Raw genomic sequence first — 12,992 nt, 5'->3', positions numbered from 1 at the left:
GAGCAGTTCTGGTGGACTGACAGAACCAGAGACCTTACGATTGAGTATGTGCAGGAAGAGGGCATGAAGGAAGTTAGCACTGAAGACTAAGTGGCTCTGCCTGGAGAGGAGATAGGGAAGTGACTAAGGGAAGGCCTGCTTAAGGCAGGTTTTAAAAAATGTTAGATGACAATGGGAAGAAGCCAGTGGAAAATGAAAGGCTGAAGATACAAAAATGAGACGGCAAGCAGTGAAAGTGGGGTGAAGCCCCTGAGTTGATTATTGGATATTATGGAGCATCATTAGCAACACTGCACTTGACCACAAGAGTCACTTCTCTCTTAAGAAATAATATACATACATACACATAACTTTATAAGTTCATGGGCAAAATGTTGAGGATATTAGAGCCTATTTTCTATGAATTGAGGTAATCTAAGAGCTGTATGGTGGGTATTGATAATATGGGTAAAGTCAAAAATACTATCTCAAGAACTAACAGGATTGAGCAGCTTGTGATTTTATCTCTGTGACCACAATGTAAGCATTGAGAAAGGCGGGCCCTTGGATTTGATAGTTATTGGGTTCACCAAGTGGGTATAACAAGGACAAAGAGATCAAGCCAAGAATTCACCCACTGAGTTGTGAGAAACTATATGATCAAGGTGTAATTCTAGAGGGTCTTTTCTAATAGCACACATTATAGATTTGAGGGGGACAGCAAAATGGGGTGCGTGAAGGGCTTGTTGCAGGAGATGATTTTTGAGGTGATACTGGAGTATGACTATTGGGAATAATAATATAGACCTTTTTAATATCAACGTCTTTGGAGTTCCCAAAGCAAATGTGTGCCTTTTCCTAATTGCCACATATCTGGCTATAAATACACTGACTTTGGACACCTCTGAGGAAATATTAAAACTAGAATAATGTAATGTGGACTTGAAGCTACTAAATTCACAGTTCTCATTCTGCAATGTTTTCCCATAAAAATTCAGAACTCAAGGTGACGCTTTGAATTGGATTCTGAGGTGACTGAAAAATGTCATTTGTCAGCTTCTCCTGTTTTGTCCATCTGTCCTCAAAACTGACAGAATATACATTTTCCCCATTCTGAATACTGGTTTTCACACAGGTATATAACTAATGAGTGATTTTTAAATTAACAATATATTCCTCAACTTTCTGAAACCCAGACTAACCCTATATCCTCTGGTCTTGCTTATGAACATTTTACCACATTTTTCGAATCCTAACTCAAGATGTTCTTTTACATTTGTGTGGTTGAGGCAGCCCTTGGCACAGAATATCCTTAAACATTTTTAAATACAATTTAAAGTTGAGTTTCTTCATGTGCATTATTTAGTATCATTATTATCATTTAATGGGAAAACTATGAAGCGAGAGTAGATGATTTTCTAAATTTCATTTTGATAGGGGGGAAAAAAAACACAAACCTTTCCAAATGATTCAGTCACCCTAATCTAGTTTGCTACACAAGCATTCCAAAGATGTATTCCAAGAAACACTAGTCCCCCAAGGTGTTCTATGTGCAAAGGGTTCCATGGTGTAACAACATTGAGAAATGCTGGTTCTCTTTCCTGTGCTTATCAAGTCACAGTGCCCCATTAGCTTGTTAAACTGTATTCTCCAGCCTTTATATATATATGAAAACTTTTTATATCCTACTGAACACAGTTTGGGGAACATAATTGGGAAATGTTGCTCTACATGGTTTCCTACTAGGGTTTCTCTAAAATTACTGTGATATTCCCAGAAAGAATGCAATGACTATAAAAATTTAAGTTAATTTACAAATTAGATTTGTCCTTGTATATAAATTAAGTTAGAGTCATCAAAATTGTAAGAGCTTTATTAAAATTCAGTATTAAAAAGAACTCTGTGGTAAATACCTATAAACCAAAGATGATCACATTCTGATCAGTCTGTTCTCTAAGCTTCATTTTTGTATATTAGATTTTATTTCATGCTGAGTTAAGAAAGGCAGAGCTCTGGCAGTAGCCAGTCCAGGTGGCTTTACATACCATGGGGAAAAAATGAATTTAAATATAAGATCAGTGTCTCCTCAACTCTTAATTAATCCACAGTTTTAATTTGGTCAGCACTAGATAAAATGATATTTTAATGTAAAAATTAGTAAATTTGTTGGCATTCATTTTTATATGGGCTTCATATTACCACTTTGCTAATTGCCAGTGCCTTAGGTAAAACTATTAAAACTTTACTCACAGTACTTTTAAATAAGTAAAAAAACTTTAATGAAATCAGGAATTTTAAAAAAGTTATTCTGTTTACAGTTTACTATTTCCCTATCATTGTCTTTTTCATAGGAACTGAGTAAAGAGAAGAGTTTTAGGTCTTGAAGAGCTTCTGACTCTTGCCATAATAGGTATTAAAATGTAAATCAGCTACTTTGATAATCCCTTGTCTTGATGTTTTTTCTTAGACTTTTTCTTGAATATTTTATATCCTGTTACTTTGTCAACCATTACTGAGTTTTTTAGGATATACTGCTTCTCTAATTGCCCCATGTCTTTCGTAGAAAACCATTCACTTTAATCAACAAATATTGGATACTTTTCCTTTTGATCTGCCAGGCATTGTGTTAGACATGAGAGTCACAAAGGAACTCAGGGATCATATCAAAAAATATTTCAAGTTTTTACTTTGTCAACATAATTAAGTATAAGTTGAAGAAAGATAATCTGGTTTATTTTCCATGCCAGTGGATATGGAGTATAAAATTGTTTTTAAACATAATATTCTCTAAATCAGGGGCCCTGCCCATGGCCCACTTTGTAGGTGAAGTTCTGTTGGAGCACCACCATGTTCTTTCATGGACGTGTCTTCTGTTGCAGGTTTTGTGCCATGGGAACTGAACTGAGTAGGTGCAACAGAGATCATATAGAGCCCCCAAAGCCTAAAATATTTACCCGGCCCTTTGCAGGAGAAGTGTGCTGACCCCTGTTTATATCAGTAGAATTTTGGTATTGAGTGGCTTGAAAAAAGTCATTGGAATTTTTTTTTTAGTAGATTAAGGTTATTATGTCCAATTCATAGCCAACACCCATCCACTCCCTCCAGTTGTCCACTCCCTCCTCCCATATAATACAATATATTTCTGACAGGTAGTTTTGTTTTATGTCTGTGGGACAGGACTTGGCTGTATCCAGCAGAGTGATGCTCGGGAGCCCTGAGTGCCAGTTTTATTGTTTTGTAAATCTCTATTCTCTTCCTGCAGCCTCCAGACCTGCTTTGTCTATCTGAGGTAAGTTCAAGGGTCGCCCTTCTTTCCCTCAGCCAGCTCCTGCCACCTGTTAGGAAGAGATTGATCTTGGTGCTTCACACCTAAAGGTCCTTCCTCAACTGTTCTCTCCTTTTTACCCCTCTTTTCTGTTTCTTCACATAGGAGTTCGCAGTTCGTAGTTCAGCCCTCCTGGCTACCATTCCCCAACTCCTACCCCTCATTTTCCTGGGCAATGAACAGGTGTGTTTTTAATAGTGGATCTGAGCACTCTGTGGTTATCATGTTAAGACTACTGAAGTCATCTATCATTTAATTACCCCCCCAAAAAACCAGAGTATCTGTCTGAGTGATTTCATCCTGCCAGGTTTTATCTTGGTTATTTTGTTTGTGTGTGTGTGTGTGTGTGTGTGTGTGTGTTTAATTTTAAACAAAACCTTGGCTCCTTCCTCCCCCCAATTCTAATTCCAGGCAACCTGGAAAATTCATTTGTTTCTAACTTTGTTTCTATGTTATATAAACATAGAAAACTAGAATCTATAGACTCCGTTAATTTATTCTTTCAAAACTGTTTGTCTCCTTTGTGCCAGGCAGTATGCTAGACATACGGGATTAATTGGGGACAAAACCTCCCTCATGGTTCAAGTTTATTTGGAGAGGCAAATCTTGAGTAAATAATTACACACATCTTAACAACTTCTTAATTAGTAGGTTATGCAATGAGAATTCCTTATAGGGAGATTTTATCAAGTCAGGGAAATGAGGGAAGACTTCCCTAAGGAAATGGCATTGAGCAGAGCTTTGAATGTTGAGTAGGAATTAACCAGACCAAGTAGCAGAGAACTAGGAGGGAAGAAATGACTTCAGGAAGAGGAATTGCATTGTGAAACCACCTCTAAGGCATTGCATTCTTGGCAGGAAAGGGGATAAGACATGACTGGTGTGTCTAGGGTGGAGAGAGAAAGAAGGAGCATGGTGTGGTGAAGACTGAAGAGTAAGTGGAACATAGACCGTGCAGGTTCTCTTAAGTCATGGTTATATACTTCCAGTGACTTCCAGTTGCTCTTGGAATAGAGATTTAAATTGGAGGTAGATGGGCAAGGTATATGACATCTTCAGATTCTCCTTTCTAAGAGATCTCCGACTGCATTGTGGAAAATGAATGGTATAGTGCAAGAGTGAAGGCATAGATCTTATGGTAGTCCAGATGAGAACTGTGGTCTACAAACTTTAGTGTGAATCAGAATCACCAGGAAGGCTTGTTAAAAGAGATGGTTGGGCTCCAACCAATTTCTGATTCAGTGGGTGTGGAGTGGGATCCAAGTGATGTTTATGTTGCTGGTCCAGGGACCACACTTTCAGAACCATTAGTGGAGAAAGTAGAGTGTTGTGGCAGAAAGGAGATTAATTCTTTACTAATATGATCATGTTATAAATTCCCTCTAAAAACTACTTTCCCATAAATTGTATTGTGCTGTTTTCTCTTTCATTAAATTAGAAATATTTTCTAATTTCCCATTGGATTTCTTCTTTAGTCCATGGGTTATGTGTTGTTTAGTTTCCAGGTATTTTTCTGTTACTAATTTCTAATTTAATTCAGTTATGGTTGTAAAATATGCTTTGTATTATTTTAATCTTTTTGAACTTAATGAGATTTGTTTTATGGTTCAGAGTCTATCTAGATCTACCTTAATAAATGCTCTGTGTGTTCTTGAAAATAATGTGTACTCTGCTGCTGCAGGGTGTAGTGTTCTAGAAATGTCATTTAGGTCAAGAGAGGGTGCTGTTCAACTCTTTTCTGTTTATTGCATTTCAGTCTACTGTTAATTTTTAGAGAGGGTGTTGAAGTCTACAACTGTGATTCTGGATTTTGCTGTTTATCCTTTTACTTCTATCAGGTTTTGTTTTATCTATTTTGAAGCTCTATGATTAGATGCATGCATTTTAAGAATTTTTATGTACTTTTGATAGATTGACTCCCTTATCATATGAAGTGAGCCTCTTTTTTAAATTATTGAGGTATAATTAGCATATAACATTATATTAATTTCAGGTGTGTACAACATTCTGATTTGATATTTGTACATATTGCAAAATAAATACCACAATGTCTAGTTAACAGCCATCACTGTACATAGTTGCAGTTTTTTTTCTTGTGATGAGAACTTCTAAGAAGATCTACTCTCTTAACAATTTTCAAATATATAATACAATATTATTAACAGTACAGTAATGCGGTACATGAATTATTTATTTTATACTTGGAAGTTTGCACCTTTTGACCTCCTTCACCCATTTTGTCCCACACACACCCCCACCCCACCTCTGGCAACCACTAATCTCTTTATCTATGAGCTCAGTTTTGTTTTTTGTTTTTGTTCAGATTCCATATATAAGTGAGATCATATGGTATTTGTCTTTCTCTATCTGACTTATTTCACTTCGCATAAGGTTCACTTACCATAATGCTGTCAAGGTTTATCATGTTGTTACATACAGATCGCAAGATTTCCTTCTTTTTTATGGCTGAAAAATATTACAGTGTGTGTGTGTCTGTGTGTGTATGTATGCACATATACAATGGAATACACCCCAGAAAATTTTAATCCATTCATCCCTCCAACACTTAGGTTGTTTCCATATCTTGGCTGTTGTACATAATGTACATTATGTTGTACATAATGCTACAGTGAACATGGGAGTACATTTATCTTTTCACCTTATTGTTTAAGTTCTCTTTGGGTAAATATGCAGAAATGGAAATGTTGGATCATATGGTAGTTCTACTTTTAAATTTTTGAGGAACCTCCATACTGTTTTCCATAGTGGATGTACTAATTTACATTCCCACCAACTGTGCACAAAGGTTCCCTTTTTCTGCATCCTCACGAATACTTGTCATTGTGGTTTTGATAATAGCCATCCAACTTTCTGTTTTTTATTTGTCCAATATATTATTTACTTCCTTTTGTCTTCTCTTTTTCTGCCTTCTTTTGGGTCAGTTGCGTATATTTTATTTCTATTTATTTTATTCTATTTAATCTCTTAACTGGCTTTTAAAAAAGTATTTGCTGTCAGGTTCACCCTATATATTACTAACTTATCAGACTACCTTCAAATGAGATGCCACTTCATGTATAGTGCAAGAACTTGCTAACAGTACTATTTACATTTCCTCCCTTCAAGTGTTTGTGCTATAGATGTCATACATTTTGCTTCTAATATAGTTACTATTTTTTATTTACACAATCCTTCAAAGAGATTTTTTAAAATAGAACTATTTCCCCTATGAATTTACTATTTCTGGTACTCTTTATTCTTTGTATATATCCGAATTTCCATCTGATAACCATTTTCCTCTGTCTGAATAACTTTCTTTTAGCATTTCCTGTAGTGCACATTTGATTAATTCACTCAGCCCTAAAAAGTCTTTATTTTACTTATGCTTTTAAAAATATTTTTGTTTGATATGGAATTCAAAGTTGACCATGGCCTTTTACTGCTTTGAAACTGTTGCGCTCCACTGTCTTGTAGCTTACATTGTTTTCCAAAGATAGGTCTGCTTCCATTCTTATATTTGCTATTCTTTTTGTGATGTGTATTTTCTTCTGGTTGCTTATTAAATGTTCTGTTTGTTCCTGGTTATCAGCATTGTGATTATAAATGGGCTTGGTAGTCCTGACTTCATGTTTTCTCTGCTTAGGGCTTTTTGAACTACCTGGATATGAGCTTAGTTTTTATCACATTTGGAAAATTTTCAGCCAGATTTCAAGTTTGTCACTGTCCTCTATAATCTCCTTTTGGGATTCCAGTCACATATATATTGTACAACAGATCACTGATACTCTATTCAATTTTGCCCAATTGTTTTCTCTGTTCCACTTTGGGTTATACTATTTCTGTGTTTTTAAATTTATTAACTTTTTTTCTGGAATTGTATAATCTGCTGTTAATAAATTCCAGGGTATTTTTCGTTTCATGGATTTGTATTTTCACATCCAGAAATTTAAATTTAGTCTTCTTTGTATCTACCACATATATCCTCCTCATGCTTGTGCTTTCCTCAACTTCTTGACTGTGTGGAATCTATTTAAAATAACATATATTAACTTCCTTGTGTGCTGATTTTACAACCTATGTTATCTATTGATTGACTTTTCTTCTCATTATGGACCATGTTTTCCTGTTTCTTCGCATGCCTAGAGATTTCAGATGAGATATAAGCCATTGTCAATTTTACATTGTATGCTGGATTTTTATTTTTTTTACAATTCCTTAAATGTATTGGGGTTCTGTTCTGGGCATCATTAGCTTACTGAGAAACATTTTATTCTTTCAAATGTTGCTTTTGAGCATTGTCAGACAGAACCAGAACAGCCTTTATTCTAGTAGTGTTTCTCAACTGGCAATGACTTTACCCTGCAGAGGATATTTAGCAGTGTATGGAAACATTTTTTATTGTAACACCTAAAGGATAGAGGCCAGGGTTGCTGCTAAACATTCTACAATTTATAATAAAACAGCCCCCACAACAAAGAATCATCTGACCCCAAATGTCAGTAGTTCCAAGGATGAGAAACCCTGCCCTAGGGTTAATTTTATGACACTAGTTAGGCAGTACCAATACCTGAGGACTCTACTTCCTGCCCCATGTGTAAGGAGATCTTTCCATTCTTGCTTGTGGGAACATAGATTATATCCAGCCCTTTAGGGTCTCTAGGGATTTTCCACCTGGGCCTTTTCAGTAGTCTTTTTCACAGCCTCGGGAAACATTCATGGTTTGATCGTTATCTACAGACTACAGGGGAACCCTATACAGATCTCTGGAGCTCTCCCTGTGCAGCTCTCTCTCCTGTACTCTGCCTCACAAAATCTAGCTGACTTAGACTTCCTTACCTCCAAAGTCTGTCTTCTCATTTCAGGAAGATTCCCAAGCTCTCTTTGGGCTCCTCTCCCTATACTACAGCCTGGAAACTCACCGGGCAGTATCCAGAGAAAATTTTAACACTTCCCTCCTTTGTTTCCCTTCTTTCAGGGATTACTGTCATCCTTGCATTTTCTGTAATCCATTGTCTTAAAAAAAAAATTACTTTATATATTGCATCTGTTTTTGTAAGTTGCTTAAAATGAGAGGGTGAATCCAGTTCTTGTTACTTCTTCGTGGCCAGAAATCCCAGATTAATTTTTTAACAAATATTTATCCAGTTTCCATATGCTGGGTGCTGAAAATAATATGCTGAACAAGACCAGCAAGAATCTTTTCTTTTGTCAAGTTTGTATTTTAGTGGGAGAAAAAGTAAAATAGAAAACACAAGGCAGTGGTAAATTCTTTTAATGAGATTAGAAGATATAAGGAATTTCTTAAGGGAGGTACTTTAGGTTGAGTTCTCGGGGAAAGCTTTCTGCAGAAGTATTGCATAGCTGTGGGTGGAGCTGAAACATCTAGGATATCATTGCTGGCTGAAACTAAGTAGAATGAGAACCCCTAGTGAGAGATTATAGGATAAGAAGAAAAGAAAGCCTGGGACTCAGCCTTGGGAAATTCCAGTATTTATTAGCCAGGTAGAGCAGGATGACCTACAGTGGAAAGAAGAGGCAGAGGAAAACCAATATTATGTTTTGTCTCAAAAGCAAAAAAAAAAAAAAGTTTCAAGAAAGTGCCTTGTTCTGCTTGGGCTGCTGTAAAAAATAATTTAAGAAATAGAACCATATATTGTATGGCAAACGAAATTTTATTTTCGTACAGTTTGGGAGGCTGGAAAATCCAAGGTCAAGGTCTGGAGGGTTCACTGTCTGGTAAGGGCTCTCTTCCTGGCTTGCAGATGTCGACCTTCTGTTCTCTGGTTTCTCCACTTATAGAGACACCAATCCCATCAGATTAGTCCCCCACCCTATGATCTCAATTCACCTTAATTACCTCCTAAAGGCCCTGTATCTCTCTTTAAAAAAAAAAAAGTTTTTATTGATTTCAGAGAGAGGGTGAGACAGAAAGAAACACCAATGATGAGTCATTGATCCGCTGCCTCCTGCACATCCCCTACTGGGGATCAAGCCGGAAACCTGGGCATGTGCCCTGACCAGGAATCAGACCTCAACCTCCTGGGTCATAAGTCGATGCTCAACCACTGAGCCATGCTGGCTGGGCAGGCCCTGTATATCTTAATATACGGGGTTAGGGCTTCAACATAAATATGGGAGGTGCACAGTTCAGTAAATATAGAGGAAATGGTCAACAGTGATCAAAATTTGAAAAGTACCCTTTGACCCAGGCGTCCTAATCCTAGATACCAACCCTGTAGATGTACCTGCACACATACAATAAGATTCAAACATATTGATATTTTCAGAAAAAGATTGGAATAGCCCCAAAGTCTATCAACTGAAGAACAAAGTAAATTATGACATATCCGTAGAGTGGAATTCTATGTAGCTGTTAAAAGAATTTTATTCATTGTACAGACATGAAGCAATCTGAAAAATACACATTTTTTTCCATTACAGTTGGCATTCAATATTATTTTGTATTAGTTTTAAGGTGTACAGCATAGTGGTTAGACAGTCATATACTTTACAAAGTGATCCCCCTGACAATTCAGTACCCACCTGGCAACATACCTAGTTATCACAATATTATGGACTATATTTCCTATGCTGTCAAAATATATAGTTTTTAAAGCAAGATATAGAACAATATACAGAATTGTATAGGGGAAAGGACATAGTTGAAACAAATATGTCAATGTGATGAATACACAAGAAATTGGTTAACTGTAGTTGCTCCTAGAAGAGGGGCTAGGAGCAGTAAGACTTCATTGTATAATATTTTGCAGTGATTTTCTAAGTTTACAAACATAGTACCTACTTTTAAAATTAAAGCATTGTGTAGAAAGTACATCAAGAAAAGTTGAACAATCTTTCACTTCGTACCAATGTGTATACCACAAATTCCTGACATTAAACCTAGTTTAGTCAAAATTTTAGTTTCCAAATATAAAGGAGTTTGTTAAAAAATTTCCCCTAGGTTGCAAATTCTATGTCTTCCTCATGTTTGTATTCCTAAATTCTTCCTTGGGGGGGGGGGGGCTATCCAGTAAATGTTAAATAATTTGATGGTATAGAAAATAGAACTGAAAAGTGCTGTGGTTGATACTAGATTCACTAGAGATCCAGGTTCTTATACTAGTCCACATACAGCTGGTTAGGAGACTCTGAAAAATAAGTTTATCTTTCTATTTTCCTATACCTTAGTTTCCTTATCTTTTTAAAAAGGTCTAGAAAATGCCCTTCTAGCTCTGTTGTTCTCTGGCCAGCACTTCATAAAATAGCTGTATTCTTCTATGATTAGTATTTTGTAGATCAGTAGTGCCCGTATGTACACCAGCTAGGTTTGAGTGTGTATTTGTGAATTGCACGCCAATCTGTGTGTTAGTACTAACGTTTAGTTTTCTTCCCATGCACATGCATAGTTCTGTGCACCCCTGGAGTTTGTGTGCTGAAATTTAGTACTTTTTCTAGAAAAGTAAAAAAGAAACAACCACCTGTCTTTACAGTATTGCAAAGAATGTTATTAAAGTATTCTTCTGTAATACACCTTTGTCAATCAAATAACAAACAGAAAACAAGTTTTTTATGACCATGATTTGTTGCTCTATGCCATCTTTTATTTATTTTTTTTGAGTTGGATACTTGATGTACTTATCTACCAGGGTACCTCAATTAATATGATTGTATTTTCATAGCCTGCCTTGAAGTTTCTCAAAGAAGTGTACATCAAACTTGTTTTGAAAACACGAATAATAAAATTATGAAGAGTCCTTGGAGGAAGGGAAAGCATTACTGCTTTATCTGTGCTTTGCCAGCTTGAGAAATAAAAGAACTTGAGGTCCATGAGGGCACGCCAGTCTAATAGTAACTAACCCATGTATTTTCAGAAATCAATTACAATTTGTGATGTGGGTGAAAATAGTTTTGGATTTCTAATTTGTCACATATTGGGCCATGATTTACTTTAAGTGTCATCCTATTAATCACATCTCTATGTTTTGGCTTTTTAAGTGATATTACTATTTTTTACTTTTATTGTTGAGAGTATTACAGATGTCCCCCATTTTTCCCCCTTTGGCCCTCTCCACCCAGCTCTCGCCCCAGCCCTTCACCGTACCGATTTACTGTTTTTAATGAGTAATCTTTTAGGCTAGTTCATAGTTTGTATCATACCTTTAGGAACCATGTCCTTCAGTGGAACTGGGACTGTTTGCCTGGGGAGAACTCGGGGAGAACATGATGGCTGTTCAATGATGGTGTAACAGGATGGTCTCTCTGGCTTATTACTGAGTGGCAAATGAGTTGGTTGGTTAAGGGTGCGAGGGATCAGGAAATGCTGCTGAAGTCTGGATGCTGCTGCCTTCACCAACTCCAAGTCACTTAAATGCTAGCTACCCGGCTCATTTTCCTCCTTCCTGACGGGATCATGGACCTGTGCGGTGGCACAAAGCTTAGGAATGATATCTAGCCAAACCAACCAATGAAATACCAAATAAGCTGTGTAGGAGCTGTTGGTTTATAAACAAAAAGTTGACATCTGAAGATGTGAATCAGCTCTCATTAAGGCTCAGAATTACATGTGCATTGCATGTTGAGTGGACTCTCAGGTTTCTGTGAGTCTGAAGATTTTCATCAGAGAGCCGGTAGACAGGCATAAAGGCAAGAGCAGGGACTGTGTTCCAATCCCAACTCCAGCCCGGTGCCTATAATCTCAGGCATATTTGTACCTAACTCTCCAAGACTCACTTTTATCATTTGTTAGGAGGATAAGTATACTGACCTTGCTTGTTATGAAACTTAGATAATACATGTAAATGTGCCTAGAAAATAGTAGGCATTCAGCAAAGGTTAATTCCTTCTTGTCTCAAAGTGGCTCTGATCCTTGGTAGGCTGAAGGCCAAGTTGAAAGGGATGAATCCCACCAAGCTCAGTTCTGACATACGCTGATGAAATCTGTAAATGCAGTGACAATCTTTATCCAGTGGCACCTGAGTGACTGACCTCTCAAGTGCCAGGCTTACTGTGTAGTCTTCAGTTCAGCAGGGAGACGGGTTCAAAACAAAACAAACTCGTACTCTCAGGGTAATACATGCTCTAGCCACTCTGTTTAGAGGTTCCAACAATAAAACTATTAAATTTTCTTCTACAAGGTTGATTTCTTTGAAATTGAAGTAAAACTGAAATGCTTTACACTTTTTTTTCCAGCGTGCTACAAATGAAAACTGATGAGAAACTGAATTTGTCTGATGGGAATGCAGCAAGTTGCCCTTTGAGCCCCATTAAGATGTGCCTTAATCATCCCATTGAATGGAATCTGAATTTGACAGCAGCACCTCTAGCAAGCTGTACAGTTCAAAACCAAAATCTCACCAGTGAAGAGAAATAGATTTCAGTTCTTCTTGCACTATCCTTATTTTGTACGTCAATATTCTTTCTGCTGAACATTAAGCATTTATCAATTGATCTTGAAATATTTCTAGTCCTGTGATTTGTCTTTATATTAAATCATTAGCATTAATCACTTTGCTTATATTCTTTGTACGTTTTTTACATCAGACCATTGTGGAATTTTGCAGTACAGATGGATTTTGATGTTTCTCTTTGTGAATTTTTTATGCCCTAAGTTTAAATATAGTTGTCCCGTTTTATTTCTGTGCACAAAGTTTTAATATATAACGCATTGCGTGACTTAGAAGTGTTGTAA

At 36.7% G+C, this 12,992-nt stretch overlaps 1 protein-coding gene across 4 annotated transcripts in view; it reads left to right on the top strand.

Moving 5' to 3' along the window:
* LCORL (ligand dependent nuclear receptor corepressor like) overlaps positions 1 to 12,809 on the top strand; it is a 106,250-nt gene extending 93,441 nt beyond the window's left edge. For 3 of the 4 annotated variants that reach the window (XM_081119141.1, XM_081119144.1, XM_081119145.1), the window contains one exon: positions 12,494 to 12,809. In XM_081119141.1, the coding sequence (XP_080975267.1) occupies positions 12,494 to 12,507 (14 nt within the window). In that variant the 3' untranslated portion in view covers positions 12,508 to 12,809. Of the gene's footprint in view, positions 1 to 3,241; positions 3,269 to 12,493 lie in introns of all 4 variants that reach the window. The other variant, XM_081119140.1, reaches the window with a different exon arrangement.
* Positions 12,810 to 12,992: the final 183 nt, after the last annotated feature.

Source organism: Miniopterus schreibersii (genome assembly GCF_964146895.1).
Source record: "Miniopterus schreibersii genome assembly, chromosome: 1".
NCBI classification, from domain to species: Eukaryota; Metazoa; Chordata; class Mammalia; order Chiroptera; family Miniopteridae; genus Miniopterus; species Miniopterus schreibersii.
Note: the sequence above shows the minus strand (reverse complement) of the source record. Positions and strands in the feature narration are given on the sequence as shown.